This window comes from Loxodonta africana, chromosome 3 (assembly GCF_030014295.1).
Source record: "Loxodonta africana isolate mLoxAfr1 chromosome 3, mLoxAfr1.hap2, whole genome shotgun sequence".
In the NCBI taxonomy this organism is placed as follows: Eukaryota; Metazoa; Chordata; class Mammalia; order Proboscidea; family Elephantidae; genus Loxodonta; species Loxodonta africana.
The window spans coordinates 19,914,927-19,936,585 of NC_087344.1; the positions used below are offsets into that span (position 1 = coordinate 19,914,927).

At 38.5% G+C, this 21,659-nt stretch overlaps 1 protein-coding gene across 1 annotated transcript; it reads right to left on the reverse strand.

The window, feature by feature from the left end:
• Positions 1–1,720: 1,720 nt before the first annotated feature.
• On the reverse strand, positions 1,721–2,332 carry LOC100657130 (olfactory receptor 7G2-like). The gene has a single exon (XM_003423598.2). It carries the CDS (start codon positions 2,330–2,332, stop codon positions 1,721–1,723), a length of 612 nt encoding a protein of 203 aa, XP_003423646.2.
• Between the last annotated feature and the right edge of the window lie 19,327 nt (positions 2,333–21,659).

Below are 21,659 nucleotides of genomic sequence, written 5' to 3' on the forward strand. Positions count from 1 at the left end.
CATTAATTCACCTCCAAGGTCTATTTTATTGTCAGCTCAACACCACAGAGATGATTCTGAGTGATAATCCTGATTCTTCGTGGTTGTGGGAAAACTGATCACCCTAAGCCTGCCAACTTCCCTTTTGTCTCATTCCATTTTACACTCCACATGTCTTCCTCAAAATAAAGTCCATGTCCATAGAAAAACTGTTTTCCTCATAATTACACATTACAGAATTTTCCATGAGATCCCTAAGACAGCAGCCAACCCTCTAAGGCTTCAATGGTTCAATTAATTTTACTCAATCTCTGTGTTGACTCACCAGAGATAAGAAAGAAAAACTGCTAAATAAGGTAGCTAAGGAGAAAAGTAAAATCTCATAGATACTCTGGCCAATAAATCAATGAGTAACGATCAAGTCAAATATGTTTCCAAAAAAGATGACCAATTCTACTCTGCCTAACTCAATAATTATTCATTTGACTTTATTGCTAAAACAGGTAAAACCTACTAATAGCTATTGCAATAATGGTAAACTAATAAAAGTACTGAAGGAAGTGGTAAAAATATGTCAGAGCAAAGTATAATAAGCCTTATAAATTATGGCCAAATACAAAACATAATGGTCCTAGTTAAATTTTATTGAGTATTATGTGCCAGGCATTATATTAAGTGCTTGTAGTGGTTATAAGAATTAACTTCCCAACAGCAAAAAATACACTACATGGTCAATCTACGGCTCTCATAATAACTAGTATCTCCCAAACAGATACGTGATTAGAAACAGATATATGCTATTCTCAGTGATCAGATGGGAGCAGATGTCTCCTATACGATTCTATGGGAAAGTCTATTAACAGTATGTACTCTATTAACAATTTTTATCAAAAAATTTCTGTTGTACATAGGGTCACTATGAGTTGCAATTGACTCAATGGCACCTAACAACATTAACAATAGGTCCAGAAATGTCAGTTTTGTGCCTGTATGCATGATGTCTGGATATGACGCCTGAGTCTGTTGCAGTCACCTGTGACAACAAGTAGAACGATTTCTAGGATGAGGGCATTTCATGAGGAAATGAATGAAGTCTTAATGTTCTGCTCCTGTGCATTTCGAATCTCTGACATCCTTGTAATGAAAGATAACTCTCTGTTGTTTGGACACTCAGAGTCAGGGTTATGCTTTCTTAATAGAAACAAAGCCTTGGAGTTGAAATCATTTATCTGACACCACAAAGCTACAAAAAGAGCAAAGTCAGGTTTCAATCCCAAGTTGAATTACACCTAGCCATTATGTTATCTCTTCATTTTAGAAGAACGTGGTGGGGCAAAATCAAGCATTCTGGCTCAAGAGTATCCTGTCACTTTGATGAAATTTAGAAATCCCAAACCAAAGCTCATAATATAATCACTGAAAAGCAGTTGTGCCCCTGATAACACTCCTCAAGGCTGCCTTCATGTCCCTGTTTCTCAGGCTGTAGATGAAGGGGTTCATCATGGAAGCTACCATAGCGTACAGCATTGAAGCTACTGCAGTTTTCTTGGAAGAGTGTGTAAATGTCGTACTTATATACGAACCAAAAGCTGTTCCAGAGAATAAGAAAACAACTGAGAGGTGAGACCCACAGGTAGAAAAAGCTTTATACTTTCCACCTGCTGATGGCATTCTCAAAATGGAAGAGACAATTTGAGTATAAGAGAAAATGATTCCAGAGAAAGGAAGAACATCCAGTATGCTAGCTGTAAAATATAAGATTGATGTTATTGGTGAGAGTTTCAGAACAGGCAACTTTGATGACCTGAAAAACTTCACAAAATAAGTAAAGCATTTCCAGATCTGTGCAGAAGGACAGACTCAACAACATCAGACTGTGGAGCAGGGCATCCACAATGCTAACGAGCAAGGAGACTAGAATCAGCAGGCCACAGAAGTGGGCATCCATGATGACCATGTACCTCAGTGGGTGACAAATGGCCACATAGCGGTCATAGGCCATTACTCCAAGGAAAAAATTTTCCAAAGTACTAAAAATCATGACAAAGCAGACCTGGGTGAGGCATCCTGCATAAGTGATGCTCTGATTTTTTGCTTGGAGGTTTACCAGCATCTTTGGGAGCGTGGTGGTGCTGAGACAGATGTCAGTAAATGAGAGATTGGAAAGAAAGAAGTACATGGGGGTGTGGAGGTGGGGGTCAGAGCTGACGGCCAGGATGATGAGCAGGTTTCCCAGGACAGTGACCAAATATATGGACAGAAACAGGCTAAAAAGGAGAGGTTGCAGTTCCTGATCCTCTGTCAGTGCCAGGAGAAGGAATTCTGAAACATCTGTTTGGTTTCTCGGTTCCATATTGTTGATGAATCTGGTGGAAAAGATTGAGGCGACTGACAATCAAATGTCAGGAAGCAGCATCTTAGGATGGAAACAAGAGGAATGGGTGGGAATATAAAGGTGTTGCCTTCTGCATGTATATTGTTCGGTTATTTAAAAAAAGTGGAGAAGCTGATATAGCAGGGTATCAACATTTATTTATTATTTTAGAAAGGAGTGAGGAGGTGGTCATTTTTTTATTACATTCTTTGTGCTCTTATTAGCATTTTAAATATTTGGTAATTGTGGAAAGAGAAACATATTCTGGAGGCAGCCTGATAAGACTGTCTCAGACACAATTGCTGTCTTTCAAAATTAGAACTGGGCAACAGAAATACAAGTATTCCCTCCTTTTTGAAAGTTCATGTTATGCTACTTTATTTTTCGAAAGATTCACATCAGTACCTGTTTTCTTCACTAACTGAAAGAAGTTCAAAGAGTATTTTTGCTTAAAAAAATAGAGATCAAAAACAAAACTCACCTTCAGTGTTTTTTTTTCAACAATTCTGTAAAGAGGTATTGCATACCTGCTAGCGATGAGAGTCCATCCCCAAGCCCCTTTCCTGAAAACTACACTCAGCAGTTGTCATACCTTTGAACTGCGTCTGTGAACACTGTATGTTAGTTTTATTTTAGGTTATATGTGTTATTTTGTATGATTTGGTGTGTTATTTTGGGGTCTGAGAATGCTCAAAATTTTTTCCCATATAAATTAGTGGTAATGGCTTCTTCACTTAAGGCCATTTCAACTGATGAAAGCTTTTGTAGGAACACTCTATTTTCAGATAGTGGGGGAAACCTGTAAGAAAAATGTGTGCTAACAACTAGGAATGGGAAGATAAGGTTAAGCTGATAAATCTACTTTTGCCACCACAAGAATGCTAGTAAATATCAGAGAATTTTAAAATAGTCATCATGATTGAGAAGGGGCAGATTTCTTTTCAGGAGGAAAATGGTCAGGAGGACAGTAGCAGAATGACAGCTCCTTGCTATTGGTGCAAAGATACAAGGAAACATGTTGTCAGGAAGATGGAAGACAGTTAGACAGGAGTTGAGATGTCTTGATTCCAATCATTTCATGCACACACTATTTTCACAGGCATCATTCCTCTATATGTTCCTCTATTAAAATATTTGTCCTCACTTCTAAATATTAACTAAGGGATTTATGTTACCTGGCTGGCATCATTGAGGAATGATGATTGACATCAGCCCTGGATGTTGGATGATGTAGATGGGAGATCTATCCTTCGGAAAGGCAGAGGGACCAAGTGAGGCACCAGGCTCCTGGGCAAGAGAATCATCTGTGGCTAGAGTCTCGGGTGTGCTGCCTCCTCACTGGAAGGGGACTGTTGAATGAGGTGGCCACAGGTAGACTATTTGAGGTCTCTATGTCCCTGTGGGCTCAATATCCAAAGCTCCTCATTAATTAAACACTTTTCTTGTCATTCTGATCCCAGGACAGAGCAAATCTTTAAAGACCAAGAAAATAGAAGGTAGAATTAAATGTGGCTGAATCCCAGCCTCTGGGAGACCAGCTGTATGCCATTTCTCTCTCTACCTGTTTCTTTTAGTTCCACATCACATACCTTTTACATATGGATACACCATCCTTCTCTAATTGCATCACAACATTTTTTAGGTACAATTGAAAGCATATCCACCTTAGTAGTGATGTTAAAAAGCCTGATTTCAATTTTAGGTGTTACAATATAATTTATGTATGAGGGTACAAATAATATATTTAGAAATACAGGTAAGTTATTTTAAAATGCAAATACATAGTCTTGTTTCTTTCTAAGTGTCATTGAATATTCCCCGATCCTTACTCTTTATTCTGTATGTGTTCATAGAGCATATTGTAAGTCATTCTGTCTGGTGAATTCTGACTGTGATTAGTATAGACAGTCCTATTACTCCTTTTCTAGAGTTTCATAATCAACTTTTCCAGTTGTGTCCCAAAAATATTTATGCACATTTTTCTTAATATTCGTGGAATGTGGGTTGATATTTTGGCTCTTGATTTTTAATGGAGTTGTGAGAAATCACATTTTCACTGGCTAGGCACTAGTATGCAGGTTTATCCATATTCTCAGTAGATTTAGTTAGATGAAAACCATTATTTAATAGATGAAGATGGTATTCCATGTGAATATTCACTTAAAAACCTTCGTCTTTAATGAATTCAGTATACTCATGAATTTATCAATTTATTTTACTACATGTTAATTGTTTCCATATAAATTTTGCTTGCTAATCTACAGCATTCTCAGTATGTTATTTGAGAAACAATTGAGACAAGATGGCATTATAGTGTCGGTCTTCACCATCTTAACCTCATTTATTTCAAGCATATGGCATAATACAAATGTAAATTTCTACTGGAATCTTCCCACTCAAATAGAATCTGCCAGTGATTATTTTAATAGCCGGGAAGAAAAATAATACAAAAATGATAACCAAAAAAACAAGATTAACTTTTCAGGTACCGTAATCAGAACTCAAACACAAAATGATAAGTAGGCTGCACCTCCAAATTTATGGCCTTAGCAAGGAATTTTAGGTGGAAGATTGCTCTTTCCAGGTGATAAGGGCTAAATGCTCTAGAAAGGATTAGATATTTGAAGCCAAGGTCAGAGGTGGTGTTACTTGATTTGAGAAGTGTGAGTGAACACAAAAATTGTGGACGTTGCTTGGCCCATGACTGCGGATTTTGATCAACTAAAAGTTTCTTAAAAGCCTTCAGGAAGAAATTGAGCCAAGCTCCCTACTGTCTTTGTGGCTGGATTTGTGATTTTCTCACTATTACCAACAGGAAGAGGTAGGAAATGGAGCTCATGGGTTGAGTGTTGGTGATTAGTGAGAGCTACCCTGAACCTGTTAGACAGAAAGAGTGACCACATCAGTGGAAAGGGAGAAAAAAAAAACTTTAAAATTGAAGAGAATATGAAATTTGTGATTTACATAGCCAGAAAGAATAGCAATGCAAAAATAAGAACCAACAACAAGTATAATCAGAGAAAAAAAGTCAAGATTCAGAACATTCAGGCAAGTTCTGAATCTTGATTTTTTTCTCTGATTGTACTTGGTGTGCGATGAGGAGAAGAAAAAGATAAAATCAAAGGGGTAGTGTTAGGCAAATTATACAAAGAGCATCCTGATGGAAAGGGCAAATGCAGGATGGCCATGTGTAGTGCTTTTGTAGTAATCCTAAATGATGGTGGCTTACACCATGGTGGTAATTGTAGAGGTGTTAAGATTTGGTGGTATTATGGATGTCTTTTGGTGGTATAGGCAACAGGGTTTTCTGAAAAATTGGGCACAGAGAGCAAGAAAGAGAGAGGAATAAAAGATGAAGCTCAGTTGGAGAGAACTGCTCAGCACCTGAAAAAAATGTGTTATTATTCACTGTGATAGGAAAGACTGTGGGAAATGCATATCTAGGAGTTTAATATCAGGGTTGTAGTTTTGGGTAAGTTGAGTTTAAGATGTCTGTTGGAGAGGCCAAGCGGGCAGGTGTGTATAAGTCTAGAATGTTATATAGGGGAACGTTATATATAAGTCTGGAATTTAGGGAACTGATCCTCTCTGGAGACATAAATTTGGGAGTTATTAGAGTTAGATAACTTTTAAAGCCTTGAGTCTGGATGTTACTGCCAAGGAGTCAACGTAGTTAAAGAAAAGAGAGTTAGGACTGAACTTTCAGACACTCCAGTGTGTGAGGTTGGGAACATGAGAAAGACACATCCAAGGAAACTGAGAACTAGTAGCCAGGGAAGCAGGAGCAAAACCAAGATAATGTAACTTGCTGAAAGCCAGGTGTATTAGTTTCTTGTGACTTCTGTAAAGATGAGCACAAATGTGATGGCATAATACAACAGAAATAAATTCTCTCACACTTCTGGAGGACAGAAGTCTGCGATCAGTTTCACTGTTCTGAAATGAAGGTGTATGCAGAGTAGTGCTCCTCTAGAGATTCACTAGGCAAATCTGTTGCCTCTTTGAGCTTCTGGTGGCTTCAGCTTTTCTTTGGCTTCTGGCCTCATCACACCATCCTTGCCTCAATGGGCATATTACCTTTCCTTCTGTCTGAGTCAAATCTCTCTCTAATCTCTCTTACAAAGATATTTCTGATTGCATTTACGGCCTACTCAGATAACCCTTTATCCCATCTGCAAAGAACCTTTTCCCCAACACAGTAAAATTTGCAAGTTCCATAGATTAGGACCTGATATCTTTGGGGCTGTTATGTAATGTATTACACCAAGTGAAGAAAGTATTCCAGTAAGTACTAAGCTAAATCAAGGCTGGTGACAAGCAAAGTAAGTGAGAGATGCAGAACTGAAGCCAGGATTTAACAAGGTAGAGAATCTTGATGACTCTCAGGAGCCCTTTCTATTGCATGCAGGGTCAAGGGTCTGATTGAACTGAACTCAGATAGAAATGGGAGGACAGAATTGGTGATCGGCAAAATGCTAATGGAATTTAAAAAAATCAAATCTAGCAAAAAGTGGAAAAAAATAATACTTCTGCTGAATTTAGTTTAATTCCTGGAATGCAAGGTTGGTTCTTTCTCCATACAACCACAGTGTTCACTCTCACTCTTCCTTTTCTTGAAAGTCAATTTCTCAGTGAGGCATCCTCTGGCCCTCTATCTAAATCACAGCACCTTCACATTTTCTTACGCTCTCTCCTCATGTGTGACCTCCATAGCACTTATCAGCACCTAAGTCATGCTGTTCTTATTGCATCAGGTTGGGTTTCATGGCTTCCTGTCTACTCCACTTAAGCAGAGATTAGGATGTCAAAGGTTTGTTAGGGAGTGCTCCTTGGACCAGCACCTGTGAAAGGAAAGGGAAGGAGGAAGGATTGGGCAGAGGAAGAAACTGAGTTGTGATGAAGTCTTGAGATCAGCAGGGAGCTCTGGAGCTGGAATGGCCCTTCAGGGTTATGCCAGTTGGGGTAAGAGAATCAGGCCTTTAAAAGGTGTGTAGATCATGAATTGGATGCAACACTGTGAGGAGGTGGGCCCTTGGGTGCAGAGGTTCTCTTCTAGTGAGTCATTCTCAAATGGCGCTAACAGTTAAAGGCACTCTGCTTAGCTAAGTGCTGAAGCAAGTGCTTAAAAATATGTGAAAGCAGCAGGAAAGAAAGGACCAGAATGAGGATGCCAGACCTGGAAGAAAGTTGTGCTGGCTCACATTCATTGAGTACTTTATTTGAGTACTTATTAGGTGGCAAGCATTATATTTATTGTCGTTAATTTCTATTGAGTCTGCACTCACTATTTGGGATCTCATGTATAACCAAATGAAACGCATTCCAATCTTGTGGCATCTTCATGGTGGTTATATTTGAGACCATTGTAGTGGCCATTGTTAATCCATCACCTTGAAGGTTTCCCAGGCCTTTGCTGTCCCTCAACTTTCTCAGACATGAAGTCCTTCTAGTGATTAATCCCTTCTGATGATGCATCCAAAGTAAGTGAGTTGAAAACTCAGACAATATTTTGTTCTCCATTGGGTTTTCATTGGCTGATTTTTAGAAGTAGATTATCAGGCCTTTCTTCCTTGTCTGTCTTACTCTGGAAGTTTCACTGAAGCCTGCCCACTATGGGTGACCTGCTGATGTTTGAAATACTTGTGGCATAGCTTCCAGCATTATAGCAACATGCAAGCCACCACCGTACAACACACTGACAGACAGGTAGTGGCACTATAGTGAGCACGTGCAGTTACTACGGTGCTTGACTCTACATCAGACTTTGCCAATACGATGCTTAGTGTAAGCCTCCCATGTTAATGAAATTTCTCTTGCTGGTAATTAGTGTTGAAAGGGACATATATCCCATACCAGGCTGATAGTATAGGCTATCTTCTAAATGATTCCTTGGGAAAATTATCTCTCCATTACAAAGAGGCCAAATAGAAGCAGTCAGTTTTCTGTTTCTATTATTATTTCTGAAATGACCTATGTGCCTTTGGTGACCATAAAGAGAATAATCTTAGGAAGAAAGGAACATATGAAGAGTGAAAATGCAACACTGTAGTTCTGTGCCTGAACCTACTCTATCTCTGAAACCTTTGTTAGGAGTGATAATTGTTTTTAATGTTTGACCCTGTTTGTGTCATTGGTAAAAGTTGAGGTATCTAATATATTTATGCCAACTTTATAGATGAGGATACTGAGCTTGGAAGCAAGTTGTCAAAGGTCAGACAGCTACTACAGAGCAGAGGTGGGATTCAACTTGACGTCCAGGATGAAGACCAGGTTTCTGAGACCAGGTACATGAATGGGTACATGGATGGAAACAGCCTAAAGAAGAGGGGCTGTAGTTCTGGATTCTCTGAGAGGAGAGGGGGAGGAATCCTTCTTGGTTTTCACATGTTTGGTTTTCTAATTCCATGTTGCTGATGAGTCTGATGAAAAAAATAAACATGATGAGACACATAATAGATGTACAAAGTATCTCATTTTAGAGCAAGTCTCATATCTATATTGTGAAACAAAATGAAAATTACAAATCTTTCTCTATGCTCTCTGTTTCTGTTTTTCCTCCACTTCTTTCTTCCTTTCCTCTTTTACTTTTTTTCTCTCAGTCCTCCTCTCGACTCCACTAACCAGTTCCTCAAGTTTAAATTATTGAATATCCTACTGCCTAGGAAGTCATCAAATTTAAGACTATAGTTGCCTCTGGGAAGCAAAGGAAGGGGTTGGACAGAAATAAAAAGACTATGTCCTCTTTTTTCTTACTATTTTGTTAATTTAAGAAGATACTCATTATGGCAAAATTTCAGCATTTTTAAATTCTGGAAACATAAATACGTGGGTATTTCTCCTGTTCTTCTGTGCTATTGTCCCGGTTAAAATACTTCATTGATTAATAAACGGAAACAGATATATGGCTGATTTAGCCTGTGGGTTCTGCCTGGTTTCCACCTCTTCCCACAGAGTTCTCATAACCAGGTAACAGGGTGAAGCCAAATGATCTTCCGTACAAAGGAATGTTAAAAATCATATATAAAAAAGTAAGGAGAAGATTACCATACACTCCTGTTCTCTCAAAACAATACTAAATAAAATTTTGGAAAAACCTAGAACATTCAGCAAAATTGAGCAAGGTCAAGTATGTGTTGAGATGGGAAAAGTTCCTGGAATTTTAGGGTCAGAGTAGGACATTAGCAGAATAAGATCTGTTCAAGTATTGGTGCAAAGGTAAAAGGAAACATGTGAAGAGGATGGACAATTAGGCAAACGCCTCACAAATGACTCCATTCTGCTCATCTTCTGCAAGTACGTACCTCACAGCTGCCCCTAGATGGACTGGTAGACAAAGATCTCTCCCTATTTGCAAAGCATAAACTAGCGAACTTCAGATTACTTCGGTGCCAACACTAAAGAGTGATATTAAGTTCCCCTCTGGAGACTGAAGGATAAAAATGAAAGTGCTGTGCTCAGGGAGCACAGAAAGATAGAAATACCCGGCTTTTGTGCAAAAATAATGATCTGTTTTTCTCAGGTGTGCTGCTTACTGACCTGGGCAAGGCTGTTGTGTGTCATAGACAGTTTGTAATCTCTGTAGCCATTGAGGGAGCAATGTCCAAAGTTCCTCATTAGTCAGATTCTTTTGTTGTCATTCTGATCCCACGCTAGTGAAAATCCTTAAGGAGCAAGGCTCAGAGAAAGAAAAACCTAGCATTGGCTGATTCCTGCACCAGGGATATGGCATCCTTTTTTCTCCAAGTCTTTCTGTTCACATCCATTGCAAGTACCATGCACACAGGGACACAGAACATTTCTGTAATTAGACTCTAGCCTTCTTTTTTTACACTATATTCAAAGGCATCCCTCTTCCAACAAAAATATCAGGGAGACTGACATCATGTTTAGGCTCAAAAATACAGTTTATTATATTGGTATACATATCTGTACAAATACAAGTGATAATATTTATCAGTTCAACTTTATCAACTTCAATCCTAAAAAATGCCAGCTGTAAGAGCCGGTTCTAAATATGGTTCACTAAAGGTTGATCTGGTTTCTGCATATTGTATTCAGCTCTTTGTAAAGTATTCTCTGTAATCGATATGGGCTTAGCATGTAACAAAAGTTTTATTCTTTTTTTAGAATTTGCTACTAACCTTTCTCAAATTCAGAGTAGTAGCTTCAATACACATTTTTTTTCACATCACTGCCCATGTTGTTGTTGTTGTTGTTAGGTGTCATCGAGTCCATACTGACTCATAGTGGCCCTATGTCCGACAGAACAAAACCCCGCCCAGGCCTACACCATACTCACAATCATTGCTATGCTTCAGCCCATTGTTGCAGCCACTGTGTCAATTCATCTCACTGAGGGCCTTCCTCTTTTTTGCTGAACTTCTATTTTACCAAGCATTATGTCCTTCTCCAGGGACCGATCCCTCCCGACAACATGTCCAAAGTATGGGAGATGTAGTCTCACCACCCTTGCTTCTAAGGAGCGCTCTGTTTGTACTTCTTCCAAGACAGATTTGTTTATTCTTTTAGCAGTTCACCATATATTCAATGTTCTTCTCCAAGGCCACAATTCAAAGGCGTCAGTTCTTCTTTGGTCTTCCTCATTCATCGTCCAGCTTTCACATGCATAGGAGGCAACTGAAAACACCATGGCTTGGGTCAGGCGCACCTTAGTCTTCAAGGTGACATCTTTGCTTTTCAACACGTTAAAGAGGTCTTTTGCAGCAGATTTGCCCAATGCAACGATCTTTTGATTTCTTGACTGCTGCCTCTGTGGGTGTTGATTGTAAATCCGAGTAAAATGAAATCTTTGACAACATCAACCTTTTCCCTGTTTATCATGATGTTGCTTATTGGTCCAGTTGTGAGGATTTTTGCCTTCTTAAATTTTTTTTTTTTTATGTTGAGGTGTAATCCATACTGAAAGCTGTGGTCTTTGATCTTCTTGAGTAAGTGCTTCAAGTCCTCTTCACTTTTAGTAAGCAAGGTTGTGTCATCTGCATAACACAGGTTGTACATGAGTCTTCCTCTGATCCTGTGCCCTATTCTTCTTCATATAGTCCAGCTTTTAGGATTATTTTTTCAGCATACGGATTGAATAGCTATGGTGAAAGGAAACAACCCTGACACATTTTCCTGACTTTACACTATGCAGTATTCCCTTGTTCTGTTTGACTGACTGCCTCTTGATCTATGTACAGGTCCCCGGTGAGCACAATTAAGTGTTCTCAAATTCCCATTCTTTGCAATGTTATCCATAATTTGTTATGTTTCACACAATTGAATGCCTTTGCATAGTCAATAAAACACAGGTAAACACCCTTCTGGTATTCTCTGCTTTCATCCAGGATGCATATGACATCAGCAATGATATCATTGGCTCCACATCCTCTCTGGAATCAGGTTTGAATTTCTGTCAGTTCCCTGTCGATACACTGCTGCAGCTACTTTTGAATGATCTTCAGCAAAATTTTGCTTGCATGTGAAATTAATGATATTGTTCAATAATTTCTGCATTCGGTTGGATCACCTTTCTTGGGAATAGGCATAAATATAGATCTCTTCCAGTCAGTTGGCCGGGTAGTTGTCTTCAAATTTCTTGACATAGATGACTGAGTACTTCCAGGCTGCATCTGTTTGTTGAAACATCTAAATTGGCATTCCATCAGTTCTTGAAGCCTTGTTTTTCACCAATGCCTTCAGTACATCTTGGACTTCTTCCTTCGGTACCACTGATTCCTGCTCATATGGTACCTCCTGAAATGGTTGAAAGTAGACCAATTCTTTTTTGGTATACTGACTGTATTCCTTCCATCTTCTTTTGATGCTTCCTGAGTCATTTGACATTTTACTCATACAAATCAAAAAACAAACCCATTCCTGTTGAATTGACTCTGACTCATAACGACCCTATAGGACAGAGCAGAACTGCCCCATAGAGTTTCCAAGGAATGCCTGGTGGATTCTAACTACCAACATTTTAGTTAGCAGCTGTAGCACTTAACCATTATGCCACCAGGGTTTCCCACATTTCCCCATACAATTCTTCAGTATTGCAACACGAGGCTTGGGTTTTCCTTCAGCTCTTTCAGCTTGAGAAATGCAGAACATGCTCGTTCCTTTTGTTGTTCCATCTTCAGGTCTTTGGACTTGTCGTTATAATACTTCACTTTGTCTTCTCAAACTGCCCTTTGAAATCTCCTGTTCAGCTCTTTTACTTCATTATTTTTTCTTTTGCTTTAGCTACTTGACATTCAAGAGCAGGTTTCAGAGTCTCTTCTGACAATGATTTTGGTCTTTGTTTCCTGTCTTTTTAATGACTTCTTGCTTTCTTCATGTATGATGTCTTTCATGTCATTCCACAATGACATTAGAGGCTAGAAGTCTGAAATTACTTTTACTGTGCCAAAATCAAGGTGTTTGCAGAGCATTGCTCCCTCCAGAGACTCCACAGTCAGATCTATTTGTTGTCTCCTTGAGCTTCTGTTGGTTTCAGGCTTCCCTATATTTGTGGTCCCATCATACCAATCCCTGCCTCTGTCATCACATTACCTTCTCTTCTGAATATGTCAAATCTCTCTCTGCATGTCTCTTATGAAGACATACATGATTGCATTTAGAGCTCATCAAGATAACCCAGGATAAGACCATAATTTAGTCACATCTGCAAAGAACCTTTTCCCTAATAAGGCAATATTTACAGATCCCACAGATTAGGGCCATTTGTCTTTGGGGCAATTATCCAGCCTATTATACCAGGAGAAGAAGCTATTCCAATGAGGACTAAACTTAGTCAATGTTGCTGACAGGCGAGGTGACTACAATGGAGAATTGAAGTCTGTACATAACATGGTAGAGGACTTTGGTAACACCTCAGGAGCAGTTTCTGTTGCATGCAGAACAAGAGCCTGATTGGACTAACCTCAGATGGAAATGAGGAGAGTTGGTGAGCATGAGTACAGACAAATTTAAAGGAAGGAATAATTTCAGGAAATTTAAGGGAAGGAATATTATCTATTTCTTTTCATAATGCCAAAGTAACTTTGATATCAATAGCAGACATAGTTATCACAAGAAAAGAAAATTCCAAGTACTCTTACTCCATTTTGAACAGGACAGGCATATGGTCTACTATGACAGAACTGAAAAATTAAAGAGAATGGTGTCATATTCATTGGGAGAAAAACATTTCGACATCTACCCTGAAGTACAACAGTGTCAGTGATGGCATAATATCCATATACCTCCAAGGAGTGCCAGTTAATACAACTATTATTCAAATTTATGCACCAACCACTAATGACAAAGATTAAAAAAAAAATGATTTCTACCAACTTTTGCAGTCTTAATCTACCAAACATGCAATCACAATGCATTCGTAATTACTGGTGATCGGAATGTGAAACTTCGAAACAAAGAAGAAGGATTGGTAGTTGGAAAATATGAACTTGATGGAAACAGCATCAGAGACCACATGATAGAATTTTTCAAGGCCAACGACTTCTTCATTGCAAGTACCTTTTTCAACAGCATGAACGGGGACTATAAAAAGATGTCACCTTAAAGACTAATGCGCTCCTGACCCTAGCCATGATTTTTTCAATGGCATCATATGCGTGCAAAAGCTGGACAATGAATAAGGATGATAGAAGAAGAATTGATGCCTTTGAATTGTGGTGTTGGTGGAGAATATTGAATATACCGTGGACTGTCAAAAGAATGAACAAATCTGACTTGGAAGAAGTACAATCAGAGTGCTGCTTAGAAGCGAGAATGGCGAGACTGCGTCTCACATGCGTTGGACGTGTTGTCAGGAAGGATCAGTCCCTGGAGAAAGACATCATGCTTGGTAAAGTAGAGGGTCAGCGAAAAAGAGGAAGACTCTCAACAGATGGATTGACACAGTGGCTGCAACAATGTTTTCAAGCCTAACAACGGCTGTGAGGATGGTGCAGGACCAGGCAGTGTTTCATTCTACTGTGCATAAGGTCACTATGAGTTGGAATTGACTGGACAGCACTTAACAACAACAACATAAACATATTGACCACACCAGATGGAATGCATAGAAATCAAATTGACTACATCTGTGGAAAGAGATGACAGAGAAGCTCAATATCATCAGTCAGAAAAAGGCCAGGGGCAGAGTGCAGGATAGACCATCAACTGCTCATATGCAAGTTAAAACTGAAGTTGAAGAAAATTAAAATAAGTCTATGAGAGCCAAAGTACGTCGTTGTTTATGTCCCACCTGAATTTAGAGACCATCTTGAGATAGGTTTCATGCATTGAACTCTAATGACTGAAGACCAGACAATTTGTGCAAGGACATCATGCAGGAAGAAAGCAAAAGGTCATTAAAAAGGTAGGAAACAAAGAAAAGAAAAAAAATCGTCTCAGAACAGACTCTGAAACTTGCTCTTGAATGTCAAGTAGCTAAAGCAAAAGCTGAAGTAAAAGAGCTGAACAGAAGCTTTCAAAGGGCAGCTTAAGAGGACAAAGTTAAGCGTTATAATGACATGGGCAAAGACCTGGAGTTTGAAAACCAGAAGGAAAAAACATGGTTAACATTTCTCAAGCTGAAAGAACTGAAGGAAAAATTCAAGCCTCGAGTTCCTATATTGAAGGACTCTGTGGACAAAATATTGAATGATGCAGGAACCGTCAAAAGAAGATAGAAGGAATACACAGAGTCACTACACCAAAAAGAATTGGTTCATGTTCAGCCATTTCAGGAGGTAGCATATGAACAGCAACCAATGGTACCAAAGAAAGAAGTCCAAGCTATGCTGGAGGCATTGTTGAAAAAAAAAGGCCTCAGGTATTGATGGAATACCAATTGAGATGTTTCAACAAACGGATTCAATGCTGGAAGCACTCACTCATCTAAGCCAAGAAATTTGGAAGACAGCTACTTGGCCAATTAACTGGAAGAGGTCCATATTTGTATCCATTCCAAAGAAGGGTGATACAACAGAATGCAGACATTCTCAAACAATATCGTTAATAATGCACACAAGTAAAATTTTGTTGCAGATCATTCAAAAGCAGGTGTAGCAGTACATTATGTGGGAACTGCCAAAAATTCAAGCCTGATTCAGAAGAGGACTAGGCACAGAGGTTATCATTGGTGATGTCGGATGGATCTTGGCTGAAAGCAGAGAATACCAGAAAAAATGTTTACCTGTGTTTTATTGACTATGCAAAGGCATTTGACTGTGTGGATCATAACAAATTATGGATAGCATTGTGAAGAATGATGTGATGGTTAAAGTGGTGTGTCAACTTGGCTGGTCCTTAATTCTCAGTGGGTTCACAGCTATGATGTAGTTTGACAGTTATGTAATGACGTAATCAGCTCCACCATGAGATCTGCTATAAGCAGCCAACATGTGGAAAGGGAGTTTCATTGAGGTTGTGGCTTGCCTCCAGTATGTAAATGGATGTTCCAGCAAGGCTCTCACTCTGGATCTTGCATCTGGCTCCTCATCATCTGACCTCAGGTTTTTAGGACTTGAAGTAGAAGCTTACCTGCCGATCTTGGGTTTGCTAGCCCCTGCAGCAATGTGAATCAGGATAAGCCTCTAGCCTAAATCCTGACCCACAGACTTGGGACTTGCCAGCCTCTCCAATCGTGTGAGACATTTCCTTGAGTTAAGCCTCTCTCTCTCTAAATGTATATATATATACACATATATACACACATATACATGTACATATATGTATGTACATATATGCATGTATATATGTACATATATACATACATATATATATATATATATATGCTTCACTGGTTTTCCTTATATAGAACCCAATCTGAAACAAATGGGAATTCTAGAACACTTACTTATGTTCATGAGAAGCCTGTAAATAGATCAAGAGGCAGTCATTTGAACAGAACAAGGGGATACTGCATGGTTTAAAATCAGGAAAGATGTGTGTCATGGTTGAATTCTTTCACCATACTTATTCAATCTGTAAACTGAACAAATAATCCAAGAAGCTGCACTATATGAAGAATTTAACATTAGGATTGGTGGAAGGCTCATTAACAACCTACGATATCCCAAGGACATAACCTTCCTTGCTGAAAGTGAAGCCGACGTGAAGCACTTACTAATGAAGATTAAAGACTATCACCTTAGTATGGATTACACCTCAATATAAAGAAAGCAAAAATCCTCACAACTGGACCAATAAACAACATCATGATAAACTGAGAAAATATTGAGAAAACAAAGTTAAGTGTTATAATGACATACGCAAAGACCAGGAGTTACAAAACCAAAAGGGAAGAACATGGTTAACATTTCTCAAGCTGAAAGAACTGAAGAAAAAATTCAAGCCTCAAGTTGCTATATTGAAGGGTTCTTTGGACAAAATATTGAACGACACAGGAAGCATCAAAAGAAGATGAAAGGAATACACAGAGTCAGTGTACTGAAAAGAATTGGTTGTTAAGAATTTCATTTTACTTGGATCTACAATCAGTGCCCATGGAAGCAACAGTCAAGAAATCAAAGGACATATTTCATTGGACAAATCTGCCACAAAAGACCTCTTTGAATTGTTAAAAACTGAAGAAATCTCTTTGAGGACTTAGGTGGGCCTGACACAGCCGTGGTATTTTCAATCACCTCATATACATGCAAAAGCTGGGCAATGAATAAGGAAGACAGAAGAAGAATTGATGCCTTTGAATTATGGATGTGGTGAAGAATGTTGAATATGCCATGGACTTTGTCTTGGAAGAAGTACAGACAGAATACCCCATAGAAGCAAGGATGACGCGACTACATCTCACATACTTAGCACATGTTGTCAGGAGGGATCAGCCCCTGGAGAAGGACATCATGCTTGGCTAAGTAGAGGGTCAGTGAAAAAGAAGAAGACCCTCAATGAGATGGATTGACACAGTGGCTGCAACAATGGGTTCAAGCATAGCAGCAACTGTGAGGATGGCACAGGACTGGGCAGTGTTTCCTTCTGTTGTGCGTAGGGTTACTGTGAGTCAGAACCGACTTGACGGCACCTAACGGAACAACAACATGGTCTTGCAGAAGAACAATCAAATCTGTCTGGGAGGGAGTACAGCCAGAATGCTCCTTAGAAGCAAGAATGGCAAGACTTCTCACCCACTTTGGAAATGTTATCAGTAGGGACCAGTCCCTGGAGAAGGACTTCATACTTGGTAATGTAGAGGGTCAGAGAGAAAGAGGAAGACCCTCAACGAGATGAATGGACACAGTGGCTGCAACAGTGGGCTCAAACACAGCAATTATTGTGAGGATGGTGCAGGATTAGGCAGTGTTTTGTTCTGTTATACATGGGATCACCGTGAGTTGGAACTGAGTCTATGGCACCTAATGACAACAACAACTATTATTACTGCAAAATTACTAACAAAATTTCAAAAAATCAAATCCAGCAAAGTTGAAAAAAGATAATGCTTTCTGTCAAATTTGGTTTAATTCCAGGAATGCATAGTTAGTCCTTTGTCCATATAACAGCATTTACTTCCACTCTTCTTTAGGTCTTTACTCACAAGTCAGCTTCTCTGTGAAGTTTCTACTGGCCCACTTATCTAAATTGCAATGCCACCTTATTTTCTTCCTCTCTTTCCTGATTTATATTTTCCACGGCACTTATCACCATCTAACTTTCCATGTTTTTCTATTGCATCAAGTTGTGTTCTCTTGGGAAGCACAATTAGCATGCCAATGCTTTGTTAGTGCTGCTGAGATTAGCATCTTGAAAGAAAACTGAAGAAAGCAGGACTGGGCAGAGGGAGAAAGTGAGTTGTGATACAATCCAAAAGAGAGCCTCCACTGACCCTCCAGGACATTCTTGAGCAGAACAAGAGAAAAGGCTGGAGAGACATAGAGTGAAAACACTTGTGTTCATCACCAAAGCACTAAAGGGTATGCAAAACAAGCCACACACCTAAAGAAGTTTGCAAGGCATATAACTGATAAAGCATTAACATCCCAATTAAATAAAGAAATCTTATAAATTAATAAGAAAAAAGCTATTTGGTAGAAATATCATAAACAGATATTCCAAAAGGGGAAAGGTAATGTCCCATAGCATGTGAGACGACTCTCATCTTCATAATAAGAGAAATGTTTGTCAGTTGAATAATAGTCTACATCCATCAGATTGTTAGACTACAAGAACACGTCCGGTCAGAGTGTAAATTAGCTCTGCCGCTTGAGAAAACTCTTTAAAGTACCCGAATAAAAATAGTGTTCCCCTATGTCCAATAACCTACTTCTCCTCAAGTATAATATTCTTGCTTATTTCCACCAGGAGACATGTACGAGAATATTGAAATAGCTTTATTCATAAAAGCAAAAAACTAACTAGCAAAATTTCTGTCAACATCAAAAAAGGAGAACTTTTGTGATGTTACTTTACATAATGTGAAAGTATGAAGCATTGAAAATAAAAGAGATAGTGTTACTCCCAATCACAGGTTTGAATTTCAAAAACACAGTGATGGGAAAAACAACTAACATGGAGAATTCATACATGAAGATTAAACATTTAGGACCAGATCCATTCAATGGGGAAACAAAAATCTCTTCAATAAATGGTATTAAGACAACTGGATAGCCACACGCAAAATAAATAAATCAAAATAAAGGTGAATCCTTGCCTCATACCATACAGAAAAGAGAAGTCAAAGTGGATCAAAAAATATAAGACCTAAAACTGAAAATCTCTTTGAAGAAAACATAGAGGCAAATTTTCATGAACTTGGATTAAGAAATAATTTCTTAAGAAAGCACAGAGCACAAACAAAAAGGTAGTTATATTGGAATTCATGAACATTAAATATGTTTGTTCATCCACTTACATTATCAAGAGAGTGAAGAGGCAACCATAAAATGGGAAAAATATTTACAAATCATATATCTGATAAGAGTTTAATATCAAGCGTATGTCATGAATTTTTAAAATTCAACAACAAAAAGATAAACCCTATAAAAATATGAGAAAAGAATTTGAAAAAATATTTTTCTAAAGAAGTTATATATATTGCCAACAAGCACCTAAAATAATGCTCAACCTCATTAGTCATCAGGAAAATGAAAATAAAATTCACGATGAGATACCACGTCACACCCACTTGTATGGTAATAATAATAGTAATAAGAATAATAATTTCTCAGTTTGCACTCATGATGACCTTATGTGTTACAGAGTAGAATGGCATTAAAGCAGATTGACAGGCCTTTCTTCTGTGGTGCCAATGAGTGGATTTGAACTGCCAACCTTTAGGTTAGCAGCTATGAACAAATTGGGCCACATAGAGGGCTTATAAAAATAATAATAACAATAAATAATTATAAGTGAAAATAACAAGTGTTGGTAAGGTTGCAAAGAAATGGGAAACCTCATAAAATGCTTGGGGGATTTTAAAATGGTGCAGCTATTTTGAAAAATAATCTGGCAGTTTCCCAAATGGATAAATATAAAGTTATCATTTGACACAGCAATTCCATTCCTAGGTATACACCCAAGAGATATGAAAACATATGTCTACACAAAAACATACAGAAATATTTATAGCTTTATTATTCATAAAAATATAAAAAGTAAAAACAACTCAAATGCCCATCAACAGATGAATGGATAAACAAAACGTGAGGAAACCATACAATGGTATATTACTCAACTACAAAAAGGAATGAAGTACTGATGCATGCTATAACATAAAAGAGCCTTGAAATTATGCTACCAGACACAAAAGTCCACATATTATAAAATTTTATTTCTATGGAATAACAGATTAGGGAAAGCTATAGAGACAGAAAGAAGATAAGTGGTTGCCAGAGTTGGGGAGAGAAAGGATTGGAGAGTGGCTGATTAATAGATAACGGGGTTTCCTTTTAGGGGATGAAAAAGTTCTGGAGCCGGGTAGTGGTGATTGTTGCACAAAATTGGAATTTACTTAGTGCTGTTGAATTGTAGTTTTTTAAATGTTTTCAATGGTAATTTATGTGATGAGTATTTTATTACAGCTAAAAAAAAGAAAAGAAAGAAAAAATGGCTAGATTTCTAACAAGTTCAAAAAGAGTCAGATTTGTTTAATAGATATATACTGGGGTGATAAAAAGGTGCAGTTATATCCTATGAAAATGTCAGTATGTGTAGGACAAATACTCTCAAATCCTGGCAATTTCATAGAATTCACCGAATAAAAGAACATCAAAGAAATGATACAGAGTTCAGGAGGTGAGGAGTGTGATATGATTGGGAGACTGCTCAAGTGCATGCTGTGGTGACGATAATGCTTTATTTATTCATCTGGTGATAAGTATTGTCTTAGTCATCTAGTGCTGCTATAACAGAAATACCACAAGTGGATGGCTTTAACAAAGAGAAATTTATTTCTTCACAGTAAAGTAGGCTCAAAGTCCAATTTCGGGGTGTCAGCACCAGGCGAAGGTTTTCTCTCTGGGTTGGCCTTCTCATCAATCATCCCTTGGGCTAGGAGTTTCTCTGCACAGGAAACCTGTGTCCAAAGGACATGCTCTGCTCCTGGCACTGCTTTCTTGGTGGTATGAGGTTCCCCTGTCTCTCTGTTTGCATCTCTCTTTTATATCCCAAGAGATTACCTCAAAACACAATCTAATCTTATAGGTTGAGTCCTGTCTAACACAACTGCTGGCCATCCTCTCTCATTAACATCACAGAGACAGGATTTACAACGTGTAGGAAAATCACACAATACCAGAAATCATGGCCCAGTCCAACTGATACACACATTTTTGGGGGGATTTTTTTCTTTATACTTCAATCCCTGACAGATATATATTTTGTCATTATCTTGCTACTTTTTAAGAACTACAGACACATTTCACACACTAATTTGTATATGATATTTTAACAAGTAAAACTGAGGAAAGGTCTTTCATACTCCAGATTCTAAACACATTCTCCTATGGTCTTCTAATATGAAAGTCATGCTTCTCAGACTTGAGCACATCAGGATCCCAAAAAGAACTTATTAAAAACAATCATCCTTCATCTGTCTCCCCAGAGATTATAAGGTAGTAGTTCTTGGGTGAGGTCCAGAAATCTGCCATATGAACAGGGTCTCAGGTGGCTCATCACTGCAGGAGTTCTGCGGACATCAATGGAGGAAGCTCAGCACTAGAAGATACGTTAGGTGTCTGTCCTCCAGGAATGTTACTAAACATAACCCCTCCCCTGAACCTTCTACCCTCTTTGATGAACAGAAGACTTTCCTGCACTCCCTTGGCTCTCCTCTGAGGCCCCCGTTGTTTTTGCCTCCACA